The following is a 20,029-nucleotide window of genomic DNA, read 5'->3' on the forward strand; positions in this document are numbered from 1 at the left end:
ATCCCAGAGCACAGGATTGTGTCCAGACCATTCTGGAATATCTCCAGTGAGGGAGGCTCCACACCCTCTCCAGACAATGTGTTCCGGGGCTCAGTCAGGAAATTCTTCCTCCTGTCCAGGTGGAACTTCCTGGGCATCGGTTTCCTGCCTCTTTCCTATTCCTCTTGCCCTGTTGCCAGGTCCCACAGCGAAGAGCCAGGCTCTATCAGTCCTGTCCCATCCTATCTCCATCCCCATCCCATTCTGTCCAATCCCACCCCATCCCATTCCATCCATCCATATCCCCTCTCACCCCATCCCAGCACACCCCTATTCCATCCCCACAAACACACCCCGCCACCGCCCCAGCATGAGAACCACAGCTCCAAACCCCCCGTGCCCAGCAGCCCCCAGAGGCCCATCCAGACCCCCAATCCCATCCCCACCTCAGAGTGGGACTGCAGCCCCCCAGCAGCAGGTGACAGCCCCACCCAGCGCTCCGTTCCCACTCTTCCATCCCTCCATCCCACGGATCCCATTCCTGCTGCTGCCCACCCCGCCAGACACGGCAGGACCCTCCTGGAACCCCCTCAAGGAATCCACACACAGCACCCTGGTTTTGACAGCATCTATTGGCACTCTGCAGAGAAGGGACCCACTCCAGCATCCCACCCACCCCACCAGGGCATGGGAACAAGAGCCCCCTTCACACGGGCCGGGCAGTTGCCCCTGTCCCCACAACAGGGCAGGGGAGACAGGAAATGTTGTCCATGCTCCAGCCTTCAACTGGAGAGGGAGAGAGGGGAGAAGGGAGGTCTGACAGTGGCCTCTGGTCCCCAGGAGGTCACTTCAAGATCCAGCAGCAGCATCGCATCCCTGGGAGTCACTTCAAGGTCCAGTAGCAGCATTGCATTCCCAGGAGGTCACCTCAAGGTGCAACAGCAGCATCTTATTCCTGAGAGGACACCTTGAAGTTCATCACGTATCCCATTCCTGAGAGGGCACCTTGAAATTCATCATATATCCTGTTCCTGAGAAGACAGCTTGAAGTTCATCATGTATCCATTCCTGAGACGATATCTTGAAGTTCATCAGCAGCATCCAATTCTTCACCTCAAGGTCAGACAGCAGCTTCCTATCCTATGGAGGTCAACTCAAAGTCCGTCAGCAGCACCCTGTGTCCAGGAGGTCACCTCAAGTCTCTGGGAGGTCACCTCAAATTTCAGCAGCAGCTTCCCACCCCTGGGAGTACACCCAGCAGCAGCTTCCCACCCCTGGGAGTACACCCTGAGGTCCAGCAGCGCTCTCCCGTTCCCGGGAGGATGCCTCAAGGCCTGACAGCAGCATCCCATCCCTGGGGGGTCACATCCTGGCTTCCCACCCCGTCTCCTGCTGCGGGCGTCGCCACGACGGGCACCGGCTTGGCGCAGGTGAACGGCCGCTCCTGGCGCCTGTGGATCCTCTGGTGTGCCTTGAGGTGGGAGAACCTCTTGAAAGTCTTCTGGCAGATGCCGCACTGGTGGGGCCGGACGCCCATGTGCGTCCAGTGCTGCCGGACAAAGTCCGAGACCCAGGTGAAGCTCCGGTTGCAGCAGGGACACAGGATGAGGTGGTGGCCGGTGTGCCGGCGCTGGTGCACCGTCAGGAACACCTGGTTGGAGAAGGTTTCCAGGCACTCGTTGCACGTGTACATCATTTTTCCAGGTGACAGCGAGCACCTGGCGGGGCCGGGCTCCTGCCACACCTTGCCACATTCCCTGCTCGGGGCTTGCGGCTGAGAGGACGGGCACAGCGTCTGGCTGGGACACTCCTCCGGCTTCGATGCCTGGCAGGTCCCGTTGGCTGCCCAGCTTTGGGGCTGGGACGTTGGGCACAGTGTCCCCTGGCTGGGACACGCCTTTGCGTCCAAGGGCTGGCAGGAGCTGTTGGGTGCCCAGCTTTGGGGCTGGGACGTTGGGCACTGGGATGCCGGGCACGGCCCCTGGCTGGGACACACCTTTGCATCCGAGGGCTGGCAGGTGCCATTGGCTGCCCAGGTTTGGGGATGGGATGCTGGGCACGGCACCTGGCTGGGACACACCTCCAGCTCCGAGGGCTGGCACGTCCCGTTGGCCGCCCAGGCGCGGAGGTGCCGCCTGATTTTCTTCTTGGACATGAACTTGCGGTCGCAGTGGACGCACACATAGGGCACCCAGTTGTTGTGGCCACGCTGGTGGATCAGGAGGTTGATCTTCAGCAGGAAGGTTTTCCTGCAGATGGGGCAGGAGTAAAATTCCCGGGGGGCATTTCGCTGGCAGGCTGCGGGCCGGCCCACGCAGGAGTCCTTCTCCGGCTCCCCTGGGCTGGGATCTGCCTGTTCTGTCGTTCTGGAGACAGCTGGTGTCACCTTCTCTCCTGCTTCTTCAGGAATGTCGGCCATCAGATCTTGACCAGTATTCCCTGAATCTTTCACAGCCTCCTCTTCCAGACCCTTGTCCTCTTCCAGACCCTTGGAGGGTGTTTTGGTCATTGACGGCTTCTCTGCAGCAACCTCTTCCTGTGGTGTCTCTGTTGGGATCCCCGCTTCAGCATCTCCTGGAATTTTTTAGAAACCGTTTTCCACATGGTTTTGAGGCATGAACAGCAAAAGGCTTTGCTCCCACCCTCCCACACTTCCCGCCCTGTTCCCAGCCAGCACAAATCCCAGCCCTGCTTTCCTCTTCCAGCTCAGTCTCTGGACTGTGTAAAAGCCAGGAATAGCCACAGCTTATCCCTGTACACACCCCCAGAGCAGTTTGAGGTGGCAAACGTCACCCAGGGTGACAGGGGACTCTGACAATCACCCTGGGGCTTGTCTGGGCAGGTGCAGAGGTGCCATGCCTTATCCCAAACTGTTTTAGGGCTGGTAACAGGATTTGCTGCCCTTTCCTGGAAGCCCTGGGCCTGGAGAGAGGCCCAACAGACCCCCCTCAAGCTGCTGGCCCCACCAAGGAGGGATAAAGGTTCTGCCCCGGTACCTGCAGCAGGGGGAGAACAGCTCTGACCCACGGCTTCCCCACAGTGCACGGAGAGCAGGAGGGGAGGGGACGCGGTCGGCTGGCTGAGATCCGCCAGGACAGCAGCGGCTTCCAGAGGGACGGGCACTGTCAGGGCAAGAGCAGTGATGGAGGGGGGTGAGGAACAGCCAGGCAGGGATCCAGGACCCCTCGCAGCAGCAGCAGGACTTGCCAGGCACTCACGTGTGCTGCAGCTCTCTGGGACCACCGGGCTCCTGCTTTCCTCCATCAGGTTCCCACTTTCCTCTGCTGGGCTCCTGCATTCCTTTGCCAGGCTCCTGTTTTCCTCTGCTGGGCTCCTGCATTCCTTTGCCACGCTCCCATTTTCCTCTGCTGGGCTCCTGCTTTCCTCCACTGGGTTCTCACTTTCCTCTGTCAGGTTCCCACTTATCTCCACCAGGCTCCTGCTTTCCTCCACCAGGTTCTTGCTCTGCTCTGGCAGGTTCCCACTTATCTCCACCAGGCTCCTGCTTTCCTCCACCAGGTTCTTGCTTTCCTCTACCAAGTTCCAACTTTTCTCTGCCACATTCTCCCTTTCCTGTGGCTCCCTGCAGCCCCTCTCCATTGTCCCTGTCTCCAGCAGTGGGTCATCGCTGGTGCAGTTCCATGGGGCTGGCTCTGTGGAGGACAAGGACATTTGGATTCACCAGTGGAGAGCTCCAAGGAGCCAGGGCAGGATCCCATTCCACAGCATCAGGATCCCATTCCAGTGTCAAGATCCCATTCCAGTGTCAGGATCCCATCCCACAGTGTCAGGATCCCATCCCACAGTGTCAGGATCCCATCCCACAGCGTCAGGATCCCATCCCACAGCGTCAGGATCCCATCCCACAGCGTCAGGATCCCATCCCACAGTGTCAGGATCCCATCCCACAGTGTCAGGATCCCTCACACCCAGCAGCTGCTGGGGCAGGGGCTTCCAGGCTATCCACACACCCTAGCAAATGTTCCTCACAGCGGACACCTCCCAGTCCCTGGAAGTATTCCAGGTTGGAAAGGGTTTGGACCAATCTGCACTAGCGGAAGGTGTCCCTGCCCATGGCAGGGGGTTGGAAAGAGATGAGCTTTAAGATTCCTCCCAACCCAAACCCAAAATTCTGGGATTCTGGGATTCACAGTCCCAGTGAGCAGCCAGAAGCTCCTGGCACAGAAGAGACCCAGTGTCACCCACCTACAGCCAGCTCTGGGGACACCTCTGCTGCCTCTGGCTCCGATTCTGGCGGCGTGCTCAGCTCTTCTCTTTCCAGCTGTAATAACAGCTCAGGCTTGGACAGGGCACAGTCTGGGCAAAAGCAAGACAGACATCACGGACACGATGGGACAGGGACTCTGCAGCCACTGCTGGGCAACAGAGCCAGTCCCAGCCCAGGAAACTTCATCTCCAACCGAGGTCACGACGGGAGTTATGGACACAGATAGGAAACAGCAGGCAGAGCTGACAGGGGAATATGGAACACAGCCTGACAATCCCCTGGGAACAACTGCAAGGAAATCCATCCTTGCTCCTCTCCTGCTACAGAATTCCCTGTTCTCCCAGAAATTCGCCTTGCAGATAGGAAAATACCCTGAATGAGGGGAAGGGAATTGTGAGGCTCCTGACTGCACGTTGGGCCAGAGCATGAGGGCAGTGCTGAGGGACCACCTCGAATCCTGAGGGCAATTCTAGGCCCCTCATGCCAAGGAAGAAATTGAGGGGCTGGAGCGTGTCCAGGGAAGTGAACAGACCTGGGGAACAGAGCACTAGGAGCTGGAAAGGGGCTCAGCCTGGAGAAAAGGAGGCTCAGGGGGGACCTTCTGGCTCTCCACAACTCCCTGACAAGAGGGTGCAGCCAGGAGGGAATCGGGATCTGCTCCCAGGGAACAGGACAAGAGGAAACAGCTTCAAGAGTTGGATTTTAGGGAAAATTCCCATGGAAAGGTGTCCCAGGCAGAGAATTTGGAGGTGACAACCCAGGGAGATGACAACACCAACAATATACCTGTTCTCCACGAGGAAAAGACACCAAGCACTTACTACCCTGTCCTGTGTGTCCCTACCACACTCCAACTGCTGCTGGAGGGGACAGGGAAAGGAGAGGATTATTTCAGAGCTGGAGATCCCAGTGAAAGGAAAAGAGGCAGAGAAATGACCCCAAGAGAGCTCCCTGGGGCTGCCAAACCGCCGCAAACGCAGCCTACACAGGGACATCAGCATCTCGTAGTTGCCTTCCATGACGGTCCGGTACATCTCCCTCTGTCCCTCGTCCAGGCTCGCCCACTCCTGCCGGCTGAACCGCACTGCCACATCCTCGAACAGCACCGGGACCTGCAGCACCGGCTGGCATGACCGGGCAGCTCCCCCGAACACCTCCCAGACCCTCAGAACCCCCCAGCCCTTCAATAGCTCCAAAAGCCCCCATACGGAGTCCCTCTTGTTTATTCCCAGCCTCCTAAACCAGCCTGCTCCCAGCAGCCCACCGGATTCACCCCCTGATTCCTGAAAGCCAGCGCAGCTCCTTCCAGCAGCTCCCGCATCCCCGGGAGCCCAGTGGATTCATCCCCACAGTTTCCTGAAACCCACTGCCGCCCCCTGAGGAGCCACTCCAGTGGATTCCCATCCCGTCTCCTGAACCCACCGCAGCCCCCTCAGGAGCCCCCCAGACCGCTCCCAGCCCTCCGAAGCCCCACGGGGCTCCCTCCCAGCCACAAATCCTCCTCCCAACAGCCCCACAAGCGACCCCCGGGCTCCCCCTCACCCTCCCACCAGCCCCTAAGTGCCCCCCTCAGTCTCACTCCCACCCTCCAGCCCCACCATGACCCCGTAAGTGACTGCCCCATCCCGCTCCCAGCGCTCCTCGCCCCCAGCCCTCCCCTAAGCGCCCTCAGTCTCACCCCCAGCCCCACAAGCGACCCTCCCTCGCCCCCTCCGCGGTCCCCCCGGTTCGCCCATCGCGGCGCTCACCCCCTGGAGCCGCAGGGCCGCCTCCGCCCGCTCCATGCGCCGCTCCAGCGCCTCGAGGCGCGCCTGGAGCTCCGCCATGGCCCCGCGCCGCTCCGGCCGGGGCGGGCCCGCTCGGGACACGCCGCGGAGGGGCGGCACCGAGCCCCGGAGGGGCGGCACCGGGCTCCGGAGGGGCGGCGTGGATGGATGGGTGGGCGGTGGGATGGGTTGGGAGAGGGCACCGAGCCCCGGAGGGGTGGGACGGGTGGATGGATGGATGCGTGGATGGATGCGTGGATGGATGCATGGGTGGATGCATGGATGGATGCACGGATGGATGCATGCATGGATGCATGCATGGATGGATGGAGAAGCGGCTGAGTGGCAGCTCCCGGAGGGTCGGGGTCAATGGCTCGGGGTGTGGCTGCAGGGCTGGGCTCGGTATTGTCTGCCTGGTTCATCACTGGCCTGGGTGAGGGGGTCGATGCCTTCTCAGGAGCTCGCTGAGGGATCCAAGCTGGGAGGAGCGGCTGATCCCCCGGAGGGCTGTGTGGCTCGGCAGGTTGGAGAGATGGGCAGAGAGGAAACTTCTGGAATTTAACAACAGCAAGCGCAGGTGCTGCACCTGGGGAGGAACAACCCCAGGTACCTGCACAGGCTGAGGGCAGCTGGAGCAGCTCCACGGGGAAGGAACTGAGGGTCCTGGGGGACAAAGAGCTGTCCCTGACCCAGCAGAGTGTCCTGGGGCCAAAAGGCCAATGACATCCTGGGGTGCCTTGGGAAGAGCATTCCCAGCAGGTCAGGGAGGCCTGAGGCCACCTCTGGGGTGCAGTGTCCAGCTCTGGATCCTCAGCACAGCAGGGCCAGGAGCTCCTGGAGCTGAGGAAGGGCCTGGAGCATCTCTGTGCCCAGGAAAGGCTGAGGGAGCTGGGGCTGCTCAGCCTGGAGAGGAGCCCCAGTGAGAGGGGCCCTCAGCCCTGGGTGTCCCTGCCTGTCCCTGGGTGTTCCTGTGTGTCCCTGTGTGTCCCTGGGTGTTCCTGTGTGTCCCTGGGTGTCCTTGGGTTGTCCCTGTGTGCAGGGAGGGTCCAAGCAGGGCCCAGGCTCTGCTCCAGGCCCAGCACTGGCACCAGAGGAAGGGGCAGGGGCTGATCCCAGGAATTCCCCCTGCACAGGAGGCAGAACTTCTGCCCTGGGCAGTGCCCAGCCCTGAGCAGAGCCCAGAGAGGCTGTGGAGTCTCTCTCACTGGGGATATTCCAGAACTGTCAGGATGTGATCCTGATACTCCAGAACTGTCAGGATGTGATCCTGATATTCCAGAACTGTCAGGATGTGATCCTGATACTCCAGAACTGTCAGGATGTGATCCTGTGCCCTGTGCTCTGGGATGGCCCTGCCGGAGCAGGGAGGTGCCACCAGCTGCTCGCCGTGCTCCCTCCCATTCCGGGATTCTGGGATTCTGTGTCCCGGGGGAAGCGCCGCTGCGGTGGAGCCCAGGGACACTCCGATCGGCATCAGCCCCTTCCCGGTGACTGACAGCTGTCAATCACCGCGGGGGCTGCCGGCCGGCGGGGGCCGCTGTGGCGGCGGCGGAAGCGGAGGAGGAAGAGGAAGCGGCGCTTCTTGGCGGCAACGAAAGGCGGCGGCCGGGCCGGGCCGGGCAGGGCAGCAGCAGCGAGGGCCGCTCCGAGCGGAGGCTGCAGCTCCGGTGCGGGAGGCAGGGCAAGGAGCGGGCCGGCCCCGGCGTGCGGCGGCCGAGGCGGGGCTCTCCCGGCCCGCCGTGTCCCTCGGCCGGTGCCAGTCCGTGCGTGCCGGTGCGGGGATGGAGCTGGCGGGCGGCAGCACCATCTCGCTGTGGACCGTGGTGGCGGCCGTGCAGGCGCTGGAGCGCAGCGTGGCCGCACACGCGTCCCGCCTCTTCAGCCTGGAGCACCGCGCCGGGAACAGCGAGAAGAAGCACCTGGATTGCGAGAAGATGGTCGGGGAGTTCGGGAACCAGCTGGAGAGCAAGTGCGCGGCGCTGGGCACCCTCACCCAGGAGTACGGGCGGCTCCAGCGGCGCCTGGAGAACATGGAGAACCTGCTGAAGAACAGGAATCTCTGGATCCTGCGGCTGCCCCCCGGGGTGGAGGCCCCCAAGGTAACGCATGGGTCCTCAAGGGGTCTGGGGGACACGGGGACAGCGCAGAGGCTCCTCTGCTCCTCGCCTCTCCCGGCAACCTTCCACCGTGGAAATCGTTCCACGATCTCTGCCAAGATCTCTGTCGCCTGTGGTGCGAAGGCACGAAGCAGGAAGTGATTGCTGCTGTGTGTTGTTACATTGCTGGTTTTCCCTATAAAAGGATGGGCTGTCACGTTTTTACCAACAACGGGAGGTTCTTCCCCACTCTGAGGTCCCCAGTGGGATCAGGCTCCAGGGGGAAGTAAGAGTATTGTGGAATACACAATTCATCTCCCAAAGTTTACCAAAGATCCAAACTGTTACTCTCAGTGTCCAGAGGATGCCCCAAGGCAGGAACTTTCTTTCCCTGACACCTGGTAGCAGGGATAAGTAGGAAGTAGGATTCTCTGTTCCAGGAGCGGTGCTGAGTGTCACTTTTGGGATTGCAGGCCCCGGCTGTGGCGTTGGAAAACGATGCCACTGGCTTTTCCTCTCAGGAGTGGGAGAACCTGGAGGAGTGGCAGAGGGAGCTGTACGGAAAGGTGCTGACAGGGAAGAGGGAATCCCTGGTGCTGCTGGGTGAGTGTTGCTGTTGGGTCAGTTACCAGCACTTTCTGGTTAGGGAATCTTTCCCGCAGATTTGTGGGAACACAGCGTGTGTTTGAGGACTCTCCGTGCTGCCCAGCCACGTGTTGTAGGTGATGGAGCTGGTTTGGGGAGCGCAGCTGGGTGTGTTCCTCCCTGTGCGTGCAGCAGGGGAACATTCCTGCCTCCGTTCCTTGTCAGACGATGTCATCTCCGAACCTGCCCTCCTGTCCCGGCTCCAGGGAGGAGAAGCACCCTGCAATGAGGAGGAGGCGGCTCCCGGAGAGATCCCGGCAGAACCAGGTGCAGGCAAGGGATGAATTAAAGCTTTAATCCTGGGGGAGAGGGTCGTGTGGTGCTGTCACCAGTAAGAGGCTGGCACAAGGTGATGGCCCTGGTTTACTCAGAGGGAACTTCTTGGATCTCGAAATGAGCAGGTTCAGGGGGAGTAACAGAGGGTGATAAAAAAATGTAACAGGTCTGATTTTTAGGATTACAACTCAGGAAGAAATTCGTGGCTGTGAGGCCCTGGCACAGGTTGTACTGTGGCACTGCCTCTGGATCTCTGGAAGTGTCCAAGGCCAGGTTGGACAGGGCTTGGGATAGCAGAAGGTGTCCCTGACCATGGCAGAGGGTGGAAGAAGATTAACCAAACCCTCTGTGATCTGATTCCACGATTTCTGTCATTGGCAGAGGCTCTGCTGTTTGAACTCAATGGGAGCAGCTGGGACAGCAGAGAAGCGCAGGAGAACCCGGAGGGAAGAGCAGGGCTGGCTGAACCTGGCCGTGGTGAGTGATGGAAGGAGCTGGCCTGGAGGGTGTGGAGGAGCCTCTGGAGCTGGGGGGAAGCGCTTCCCTGCAGGGCAGAGCAGAGCTCCCAGAAGCAGGAATGGGAGGTGCTGGAGAGGCTGTGTGTGACAACAGGGTGGGCACGAACTTCTGGGGCAGCAAGGGAGGAGTGCAGTGGGGCTGCCATAACCAGTGAAGGAGTTTGCTCTTTTCCTCAGCAGACTGCAGCATTCCAGAGCCCAGCTTTGCTGTCACCGTGAAGCAGGAAGAGGAGGAAAAGCCCTATGCGAAGGATCGGGGAGCCGTGGAGGGCGTGGAGTTTCCCGAGCTCGGTGTGGGTGAGTTCCGAGCGACCCCACAGCGTCCTGTGCTGCGGGAGATGTGGGAATCCCCGACATTCCTGCTGAGGGGAGGCAGGCAGGGCAGTGGGGACAGGGCAGGAGCCAGGCTGAGCTGGGCAGGAAGCCTGGGGAGGGTTTTGTTGTTGGGAAGGTGAAAGTGCTGGGAGGATGAGGCACTGCAGGTGGGGAGACTGGCATACCTGGAATGAACCCCTTGGACACGAGGAATCATTGAGTTGAGAACAGTTCAGGGCAGGGAATTTGTTTCTGTCTGTTTAAAAAATGCTGATTAAATTTGCAGCAGCAAAGACTTGATTTTTAATAAAAATAACATTAAGCCTGTGAAGTTCTAAATGCTTTCTTTCAATCTTTTTAAATTTTTGCATCATTTTACTTGCTGTAAATGGTAGTTTACAGTATTGTACCTTATGGATGGAGAGACAGTAATTGACCTCAAATCAAAAAAAAAAAACAAAACCCATGGAGTTCATTTGTTTTTAATTTTTTTTTAATACTGTGGTGGAACCTGAGCAGGAGAATGGTTCTCCACGTGTGTATCTGAGATCCAAACAGGCTTGAAGAGTAAAAATGTCTAAAAATAGGGTGTCAATTAGCTCACAATACAATTCTCACCCAAACCACATCAGTCCCACAGCCAGCAAAACATTTTCAGTGTTGTAGTCATGATGGGTTGAATCCAAGAAGAGAAAAAATGTTTAGTTTGTGGTTCATTTTGAGGTGGTGGTTATTTTAATTATTATTATTGTTGTTGTTGTTGTTATAGTTATTGTTATTATTGTTATTTCTTGGTGCATTTGACCTCTGTTTTGACAGCAGCTGTTCAGTCTTGAACCCAAGTTCAGGGGGGTTGTTGCCCTCCAGAATCTCCATCAGTGCTGTCACAAGAGTGGTGGAATATTGCAATTTATAGATTGAGACCCAAATGTAGAAGGTGGAGAGGAGAGAATTTGAAAATAAACAGAATTAACAAATCAAAACACCTAAAGAATAATGACCTCATTATTATTTAGGTCACACAAAAATCGGCTTCCCATGGAAAAGTTTATCCTTTCTGGTTCAGCATAAAATTTGTGGTTTCAGTAAAAATGCTCAGTTGTGCAGAGCATTTTTAGCTTGTTCTTATCCAAGAACCCCTGGGTTCTGTGGACTGTCAGATGATTTGAGTGGAGTTGTTCCCTCCTGAGGAAATCCATGAAATCAACAGTTCATCTCGCATCAAAATTTCATGGAGACATCAAACCTCTTGACTCAGTGGTGTCATGACAATGGAACTGTTTGGGTTCCTGCTGCATTTCATCTCTTGTGGATTTAATCATTGGATATGGAAACAGACTTCCAGTCACAATCTGCTCAGTCAGATCTCACTCAGGAACAAATGAGTTTAGAACTCTGCATAAAATTTTGGCTGATTTGCTGCTTTAGTACAGAAAGAGGAAAAATTACATTCCATGTTTTGGTCCAGTTACAACTTGAATTAAAACATTTTGTAGCTTAATTTTTAAAAATATTCTTAGTGCCCTAAAATGCAGGATAATATTGAGGCAAGGGCTTCCTGCTGTCAGAGGGCTGGGCTAGGTGGGTTATTGGGAAGGAATTCCTGGCTGGAGGGTGAGGAGGCCCTGGCACAGGGTGCCCAGAGAAGCTGTGGCTGCCCCATCCCTGGAAGTGTCCAAGGAAAAGTTAAAGAGGGCTTGGAGCAACCTGGGATAGTAGAAGGTGTCCCTGCCCATGGCAGGGGGTGGCACTGGATGAGCTTTAAGGTCCCACCCAAACCATTCCAGGATTCTGTGAGTACAGGATGTATTCTGGGATAAAGAGGCAAAGTTGTGGCCCCGTGAAGCAGTGGAGGGACATTTGTGATTCCCTTGTGACCAGAATATCCTGATATCTGTTGGGGTCATCCCAGCAGCACTCCTGGATTATTCTACAAAAAACCTGAGGTGTCCTTTCTGGGCTGTTTCTGTATTTTACTTGCTCCATGTTTCATCACTTCTTGAAGCTGCCTTTGATATCAGAGGTGACGAAGTATTTTACAGTCAGTCACAGTTTCTCTGTTCAAGCCCTGCTCTCCTGAATTTCAGAGACAAGTACATGTATTTGTAGCAAATCTCTGAGCTATTTTGGGATTTGTGTTGTTTGAATTGCAAAAACACAACCCTGAATGCCAGACAAAATGTGAAGTGACACAGAAAGGCGCTGCTTCTTCAGGACTGAGAGGAAGGATAGAGATTGTCCCTGTTCACAGGCAGAGCGATGCAGGAATCACAGAATCATGGAATTGTTGGCGTTGGGAAAGGCCTCTGACTCTCAAGTCTAACCATTTCCCAGCACTGCCAAGGCACCATTAACCCATGTCCCCAAGTGCCACATCCAGAGGGCTTTAAAATCCCTTCAGGCTTGAAGACTCCTCCACTGCCCTGGGCACCCTGTGCCAGGGCTGGGCAGCCCTTTCCAGGAAGGAGTTTTCCCAGTATTCCACCTAAATGGATAAGGACCACAATCCCTCCCAGCTCTGAAAGAATCCACAAGTGCCTTACAGCTCTGACAGGATCCTGATCCTTCACTGCTTTGAGGGGACCCAGTTCCCTCATAGCTCTGAGAGAATCCTCAATCCCTCACAGCTCTAAGTGGGGGCTCTGAGAGGATCCCTGACCCCTCATGGCTCTGAGAGGATCCCTGACCCCTCATGGCTCTGGGCTGAACTGATGCCTAAGGAGGCTACCTGGAACAGAGGCTGGACAGTGTTATAGGAGTAAAGTAGATATTTATTAAAAAAAGTCTTCAAAGGATACACCTTGGGCAGTACAAGAGCCTGGCTGTCGCTCTACCCAAGATGGACACAAAATGGATGACCAGTCACAAGTTTTTACATTTCTATAAGCTCTGGTCCATTTACGTATTGGGGTTCATTGTCCAATTACAGCTTCAGGTTATGCAGTCCCATCCTCCCAGATTGCTCTCCTCAATTCACTGTTGTTTGTGCTTCTTGGGCCTAGAGCTGTAATGGTGTCCTTGGTTCTCGAGCTGGAAAAGGGTTGTTTTATCTGACTGAACTGTGAGGAGAATTTGCTAACACTTTATAGAAAGTTCAGAGTTGTATACTGATGCAGTACAGAATCTGGAAAATATGAAAGCTAAAACTGAAGTCATCAGAACCCCGATCTCTCACAGGTCTGAGGGGGGTTCCTGTTCTCTCATGGTTCTGGGTGGGCCCCGATCCCTCACTGCTCTGAGAAAATTTGCCCTCATGGATCAGAAGGACCCTGTTTCCCTCATGGCTCTGAGGGGAATCCTGTTCCCTCATGGTTCTAGGTGGACCCTAGAGGGGTGAATCTGTGGGGGTGAATCCTGTCCCCTCACGGCTCTGAGGGGAATCCTGTCCCCTCATGGCTCTGAGGGGAATCCTATCCCCTCATGGCTTTAAGGGGAATCCTGTCCCCTCATGGCTCTGAGGGGAATCCTGTCCCCTCACGGCTCTAAAGGGAATCCTGTCCCCTCATGGCTCTGAGGGGAATCCTGTTCCCTCATGGCTCTGGGTGGACCCTGATCCCTCACTGCTCTGAGGAAACTGGCCCTCATGGATCGGAAGGACCCTGTTTCCCTCATGGCTCTGAGGGGAATCCTGTTCCCTCATGGTTCTAGGTGGACCCCGATCCCTCATGGCTCTGAGGGGAATCCTATCCCCTCATGGCTCTGAGGAGAATCCCGTCCCCTCATGGCTCTGAGGGGAATCCTGTCCCCTCATGGCTCTGAGGGGAATCCTGTTCCCTCATGGCTCTGAGGGGAATCCTGTCCCCTCATGGCTCTGAGGGGAATCCTATCCCCTCATGGCTCTGAGGGGAATCCTGTCCCCTCATGGCTCTGAGGGGAATCCTGTCCCCTCATGGCTCTGAGGGGAATCCTGTCCCCTCATGGCTCTGAGGGGAATCCTGTCCCCTCACGGCTCTGAGGGGAATCCTGATCCCTCATGGCTCTGAGGGGAATCCTATCCCCTCATGGCTCTGAGGGGAATCCTGTCCCCTCATGGCTCTGAGGGGAATCCTGTCCCCTCCATGGCTCTGAGGGGAATCCTGTCCCCTCACGGCTCTGAGGGGAATCCTGTCCCCTCAATGAGCGCTGGGGGTTAAGGTGCAGCTGCACGTGTGGCCATGACGCAGTGAGGGTGGCCGGGGTCACGGCAGGCAGCGCAGGAGCCCCGTGGTGTCCCCAGGCCGTCCCTCACTGCCGCTCCCCGCAGGGCCGGACACTGCTGGACACAACGCCCAGGCCGCGGCGGGGGGCGGGAGCCGGCCGAGTGCCCGGAGCTGCGAGGAGCGGGATGTGAGAGGGAATCCCGCAGACACCGGCTCCGGTGAGTGCTGCCAGGGCCCGTGGGCAGGAGAGGACATGGGACACTGAGCACCTGGCAGGTTTTGGGGACATCGGGGGTGTGGGTGGTGTTTGGGCCCGAAGAAAAGGAGGCTCAGGGGGGACCTTGTGGCTCTGCACAGCTCCTGACAGGAGGGGGGGGTCGGGCTCTGCTCCCAGGAACAGGGACAGGAGGAGAGGGAATGGCCTCAGGCTGGGCCAGGGGAGGCTCAGGGTGGATATTGGGAAGATTTCTTCTCCAAAAGGGCTCTCCAGCCCTGACACTGCCCAGGGCCGTAGTGGAGTCCCCATTGCAGGGAGGGATTTAAAAGCCCTGTGGATGTGGCACTTTGGGACATGGTCAGGGGTGGCTTCAGCAGTGCTGAGGGAATGGTTGGACTTAATGACCTTAAAGGGCTTTCCCAACCTCAGCAATTCCATGATTGTATGACCAGCATCTCTCCAAGGCACTGCTGTGCTGAGTTTGGTCTTCCAGCTGCTGATGTCAGGCATTGCATCCCCACCAGCCCTTCCAGGACGCTCCATCACACCCTTCTTCTCCCTCTCCTGGGAAATCTGCCAGTCCCCTTGGCCACCTTTACAGTGCAGACCACCAGCCCATCTGCTTTTCTTTATTCATTCCACAGACTTTTGTTTTCTTTTTTCTCTAAGTTTCATGACTTACTCTCTGAGAACTCTCTTCTCATGAGTGTTTCTGTGATGGGTGAGAAGCAGTGTGTGACTGAGAGGGATTGAAAAGGAAACAACAAAACTCCAGCGGCACCAAGAGAGAAACGAAACTCAAGGACAGGAATTCAAGTGGCTCTGGCCTCTCCTGGGGCCGTGGAGAACATGTTTTCACTTGCTTGAAAATTTTGTGAATTTCTCAGGCTCAAACATCTGCTGAGGGTTTTGTAACCAACATTTCAGGTCTGTTCAAGAGTCCTTGGTCAGCAGGAACTGGAATTGGAGCGAGGTTTTATCTGGAATGTGAGCTAGAGCAGAGCAGATCTGCCTGGGCTGGGCTGGCAATTGCAATTAATTCTGTATGGTGTTAAACTAACACTGGTTCCTGTTAACAGAAGACAGCATAATCCAGATTAAGCAAGAGGAAGAGTTGTGCACTGCAGATCAGGAGGAGCAGGCTGCAGAAGCTCCTGGAGAGCCCTGCCCAGGTGAGTAACTGCACACCTCTGAGGGAAAATAAAACAGAGGGATTAAATTCCAGGTTGTGTGTGGGTTTTTTCCCCCACCTCTGCTCATGTATTCCAAATCTTTAGGAAGTTTTGAGCAGACTTGCCAGCAGACCCAACAGGTGAAGGCTGGTGTTGCCCCTTTCCCTTCTCATAGACATCTCAGAGTTTGTGGCTGCATGGCTGGTTTTCATCCAAGTGTGGCTTAGGAGATGTTTCATCCTCCCCTAAATTCCTTCAGGCTGCCTTTTCCCTCCTCCCTTCCCTTCTGGGGTTTTCCTGAGTAAGGAGGAGCTCTGAAAGGCTGCCCTTTCTTTGCCCTCTCACTTGGAACCTCTTTGTTTTACAAATCAGCTGCTCTGCTTTGAAGATTTTCCTCACTCTTTACAAAGGTAGTAGTGCTGCCCGTTGGCTCCACTGGAATTGTACTTGGCTTCCTGTGTTTGTAGCCAGGTGGGATATTTAGATCTTTCCAACAGGTTTCCTTAAGAAACTGGGCTTAGAGGAGCTTGGCTTGGGGTAAGGTCCAAGCAGAGCCTTGTGAAATCCTGAGTTTAGGCAGGAATGATACACTTCTCCTGGACTTCCTCCCTTGGCAGGATTTTACAAGCCTGAGGCATCCAGTCAGGCCAGGAAAGGCAGCGAGGTGGATGCCAGGGAGCTGCCAGGCACAGAGGGCGAGGACCTCCCCAGAGAGCCTGGCACAGGTGAGGACCTGCCAAGAACTCCTCTGCAGTCATTACCCCTTAATGGCTCTTCCTGCTGGGCCTCCCCTGATGCTTTGTTACCGTTGTGTATTCCCGAATTATCCAGGCATTGTGTCTTCCCTGGTGTTTCTCAGTTGTGTAAATTCTCCCCAATGAACAGGATTTCAGATTTATGCAACGCATGTTTCATCCTGGATTAAACAAGAGGAGGAGCCAGCCTGCTCCGAACAACAGGACTTGGAGAAAGAGGAAATCTCAGCACATCCAAGTATAGGTCAGTAATGGATTTCAGCTGGGATTTTGGGGACAGTAAATCCAGTTTAGATTCTTTTTTTTTTAATACTGTATGAAATGTCACAACCTTACGATGTTAAGCATGAGAGACCTGGGACAAAGCTCAGTCTGCTGGTTAATATTTGGTCACAAAAACTTCGGGTTCTGTCAGCTGAAGTGGCTCCCTCCCCCGTGAGCAGCCAAAAGCTGTCAGAGGCACTGCCTTGGGCCTGTGCTGAGGCAAGCCCAGAGCTGTGCTCAGGCTGCATGGATCGAGTTTGTGCTGCTTTTATCTGGATAAAAACCTGGCTGAGGGCTGGGCCCACAGAATACTGGGCAAGAGAGTGACATCAGCTGGTGGCCAGTGACCAGTGGTGTCCCCAGGGCTCAGTTGTGGCCGTTCTGTTTGATGTCTTTATCAGCGATGTGGGTGAGGGATGGAGGGCACCCTCAGTCCTTTCTGCCCTGAAGACAACTTTCTCACTTCCCGTGCAGTCAGTTCTTCCAGGCCTTTCTGGAAATGGTTTAGAGGCATTGGGGATTTTTGGTTGTCCTGATCCCCTGCCCTGTAATCCATTCCCGTTCTTGACCTCATTCCTGCCTTTGCTCTGTGTTGTGCTTGTCTCCAGGAGCTACAACAAGGATGTTTGTCCCAGGAATTGCTGCCCTATCTTCACATGGGCCCCCTTCTCCAGCCAAATCTTGTTCTTTCTCATGGCTCCAGGGCCATCCAGTTATCAGTGTTTGGGACACACATCCCTTTATTTTCTGGGAGTTGGGAGCTCAGTGGGTCTCACTTTGGATCGCAGTTTGTAGGGTCACCAGAGAGTGGGCTTTAATCACAGTGAGTTTCCATTATGGCTGCAATTCAAGTCCCTGACTTTCTGTGAAAGTTCCATAACAAAAATATTACTCCACTTGGGTTATTATTGAGGCAAGAAAAATAGGTTTCCAAGGTTGTTCCAAGCATGAGTTCCTGGGAGCAGAGAGTGCTCAGGAGGGGAGGTTTAAGATATCAGGAGAAGGTTTTTTCCCCAGAGGCTGGCTGGGCACCAAACAGACTCCCCAGGGAATGAGCACAGCCCCAAGGCTGCCAGAGCTCAGAGAGCGTTTGGAGAACACTCTCGGGCACAGGGTGGGGTTGTTGGGGTGTCTGTGCGGGCCCAGGGTTGGACTCCATCCTTGTGGGTGTCTCCCAGCTCAGCAGATCCCACAGTTCTGTGACTTGCTGGGCTGGCTCCAGGGCCCTGCCTGGAGATGCCCCGGGGAGTGTCTGGAGAGCAGCTGGGAACACTGGGGTGGGACAGAGTCTGCTCTGTTACCTGAGTGAGAGGCTGAATCTGGGACTGCAGCCGTGGTTTTTTATGTAGATTTAAAAAAATACAGTTGAAAAAAGTCCTTCTGTTTTCTTGGAAATTCTGTTTTAGTGGATGCTGGTACTTTGTTCACCCCCCAGTATTAGAGAGGTGACTTTGGGCTGGGAGGGACATTCCTAAGGGCACTCCTGAATTAAAAACCTCTGAAATCTCTGTTTCAGGTGAAAATTTGAAGGGGAACCATCCAGCAGATGGCCTAGAGCACAAGACCTGTGACTTAGAGGTACCAGGAAGGCCGGGAGAGGGGTTTCCCAAACATCCCAGCCATGGAGTGACATGGGACAGTCCATGGAATTCAGAAATGATGGAAACAACCACCACTGGGAATGGGAGCAGCCTTGGAGGGGACACTCAGTACGATTTCTTTAGTGCTCAGGAAAAGAGCCTGGAAAAGCGTCCCTGTGCGTACCAGTGTGAGAGAAACTGCCCCCAGCAGGACCAGCCTCAGGCACCACAGGGAGAAGGGGAGATGTTCCCAGGCCCCACGTGTGAGAGGATGTTCCCTCTGCTGCACCCACACCCAGGAGAGACAGGAGTGGGCCTGGGAGAGAGGGGAGTGGGCCTGGGAGAGAAGGGAATGGGCCTGGGAGAGAAGGGAATGGGCCTGGGAGAGAAGGGAATGGGCCCAGGGGCTGCTCCCACCTCCTGTGAGGGGCCAGGGCCCCGCTCCGAGTGTGGAGAGTGGAGCGAGTGTGGCACAGGCAGGCCCCGTGACCAGGACAGGCTGGGCACAGAGGAACCTGCTGAAAACGAGGAGAGCTTCCCCATGGACACATCGGGATCCAGCCCCTGCTGGGAGCCGCCCCTGGCCCGGGGCAGCCCTGCCCAGCAGCAGAGCCAGGGCCGGGGCAAATCCTACATTTGCAGCGACTGCGGGAAAAACTTTGTTTGCCATTCGTGGCTCGTCAGGCACCAGACCAGTCACACGGGAGAGAGGCCCTACAAGTGCTCCAAGTGTGACAAAACCTACAGGAGGAAGGATTACCTCCTGAACCACCAGCGCCGGCACACGGGAGAGAGGCTTTTCCAGTGTCCCCTCTGCAGCAAGAGATTCGTGCTCAAGAGGAGCCTGCTGAAGCATCAGGAAGGTCACATGCAGGACACACACGTGCCGCTGGTCAGCTGGCCCTGCAGGGACATCGGGGGCTCCGTGATGCATTCCATATAGGACACCCCCCACAGCCCCCTCGGTGTCCCCTCCCTGGGCCAGGGCAGCAGCCCCAGATCAGTGCCAGAGCCTGGTGGCAGGAGGAGGCTGTGGTGCAGCCACCCCGAGCCCCTCATGGGGAAAGGGAGGTGCCTGGGGGTTATTTTCCTTGTTAGACAGCATTCACCAGTGCCTGCGGATTTGGGGAGGTGGAGTTTGGAGGTACTGCTGGCTGTGAGTCCCTGTGGGAGAGAAACTGTGTTGACATGGGACAATTTGTGATGTGTGTTACAAAGAAGAGTTGTCTGGATAGAGAGAAATAATCCAAAATGTTATCCCAGGAGTCCAGAGCCCCTGGACTGGGCTGGGAAGAAGTGAGTTAAAGGTATTAATCATCCACTGAACCAGTGAAACTGTCAGGAAACACCAACTTGGGTGAAATGCTTTGGGAAATGAAGTGTTGCCTCTGTGGCTGTAGGAGGAAGCCTCTTTATTCTGTGGCAAACACAAAGAAGGCTGCAGAGCCTAGGAAGCAGCTTATTCCCACTGTTAAATCCTGCAGCTCATCCTGCTGATCCCAAGGGAGAATTCCTGAAGGGTGAGATCCTTCCTGGGAGTTGTAAATTGGCCGGGGAGCCTGGAATATGGTTTTAATTCTGCATAGCCTTAAAGTTGTGTTGCATTTCTTTTCCCACATTGTTCACGGTCTTCTGTGTTCGTTCAATTTTCCAAACCCTGTGAAAGCAGAACCTGGAGATGCTGCAGAAACCTGGGAAACACAGAGTTAAGGAGCTGCTGTGTCCCAAACGCTGATAACAGTGATAACACTGTTAACAGGATCTCTGCTCCTCCAGCCCCCTCGTGCGGGTCTGTGTGTCCCCCTCCCAAGAGGAAAGAAGCCCCTGAGGTTCGTAGGTACCTGTGGTCAGAAAGGAATGAGAGGTGTCAGAAAGCTCCAAAAAAGCTCCTGAAGTTTTAATAGCAAATTCCACTCTCAGCATGGGAATTGGTATTTTTGCCCTTCTGGTAGGAAGAGAATAAAAAGGTAAAAGAAAAGAGGGAAGAGAGTGAGACCAGAGAGACAAGGGGGAGGACATCACCAGTCCTGGCTCCAGGATCAGTCCAGCTGACAGTGTCCAGGATCCCAGAGGTGCCAC

General features: G+C 55.7%; 2 protein-coding genes across 5 annotated transcripts; one reads left to right on the top strand and one right to left on the bottom strand.

The window, feature by feature from the left end:
* Nucleotides 1–601: 601 nt before the first annotated feature.
* On the bottom strand, nt 602–6,045 carry LOC134561093 (zinc finger protein 777-like). The gene is made up of 6 exons (XM_063417755.1): nt 5,956–6,045; nt 5,193–5,319; nt 4,186–4,296; nt 3,198–3,632; nt 2,976–3,101; nt 602–2,553 (listed from the first exon to the last, which is right to left on the bottom strand). Exons 1-6 carry the CDS (start codon nt 6,031–6,033, stop codon nt 1,307–1,309), a joined length of 2,124 nt encoding a protein of 707 aa, XP_063273825.1. The 5' UTR covers nt 6,034–6,045; the 3' UTR covers nt 602–1,306.
* A 1,259-nt stretch (nt 6,046–7,304) lies between these two features.
* On the top strand, nt 7,305–19,563 carry LOC134561076 (zinc finger protein 282-like). Of its 4 annotated transcripts, none has more exons than XM_063417715.1 (10): nt 7,305–8,072; nt 8,543–8,672; nt 8,880–8,981; nt 9,372–9,467; nt 9,686–9,805; nt 14,067–14,180; nt 15,259–15,351; nt 15,969–16,076; nt 16,237–16,350; nt 17,887–19,563. In XM_063417715.1, the coding sequence occupies exons 1-10, from the start codon at nt 7,320–7,322 to the stop codon at nt 18,891–18,893; spliced, it is 2,637 nt and encodes an 878-aa protein (XP_063273785.1). In that variant the 5' UTR covers nt 7,305–7,319; the 3' UTR covers nt 18,894–19,563. The 4 variants fall into 4 exon arrangements, with proteins under 4 accessions (XP_063273785.1, XP_063273793.1, XP_063273802.1 ...); XM_063417723.1 differs by having other exon boundaries at nt 9,689–9,805; XM_063417732.1 differs by lacking the exon at nt 14,067–14,180.
* The last annotated feature ends 466 nt before the right edge of the window (nt 19,564–20,029 follow it).

The sequence above is a fragment of the Prinia subflava genome, chromosome 1, assembly GCF_021018805.1.
Source record: "Prinia subflava isolate CZ2003 ecotype Zambia chromosome 1, Cam_Psub_1.2, whole genome shotgun sequence".
In the NCBI taxonomy this organism is placed as follows: Eukaryota; Metazoa; Chordata; class Aves; order Passeriformes; family Cisticolidae; genus Prinia; species Prinia subflava.

Excerpts from the sequence above, each read along its gene's own strand:
- LOC134561093 (XM_063417755.1), bottom strand. The coding sequence starts at position 6,033 with ATGGCGGAGCTCCAGGCGCGCCTCGAGGCGCTGGAGCGGCGCATGGAG. Across the intron at positions 4,297-5,192 it reads CGAGATGCTGATGTCCCTGT|ACTGTGCCCTGTCCAAGCCT; the intron begins GTAGGCTGCGTT and ends GCTTTTGCCCAG. Across the intron at positions 3,633-4,185 it reads GTCCCCAGAGCTGGCTGTAG|AGCCAGCCCCATGGAACTGC; the intron begins GTGGGTGACACT and ends TGTCCTCCACAG.
- LOC134561076 (XM_063417715.1), top strand. The coding sequence starts at position 7,320 with ATGGCCCTGCCGGAGCAGGGAGGTGCCACCAGCTGCTCGCCGTGCTCC. Across the intron at positions 8,673-8,879 it reads GGAATCCCTGGTGCTGCTGG|ACGATGTCATCTCCGAACCT; the intron begins GTGAGTGTTGCT and ends GTTCCTTGTCAG. Across the intron at positions 8,982-9,371 it reads AGAGATCCCGGCAGAACCAG|AGGCTCTGCTGTTTGAACTC; the intron begins GTGCAGGCAAGG and ends TGTCATTGGCAG.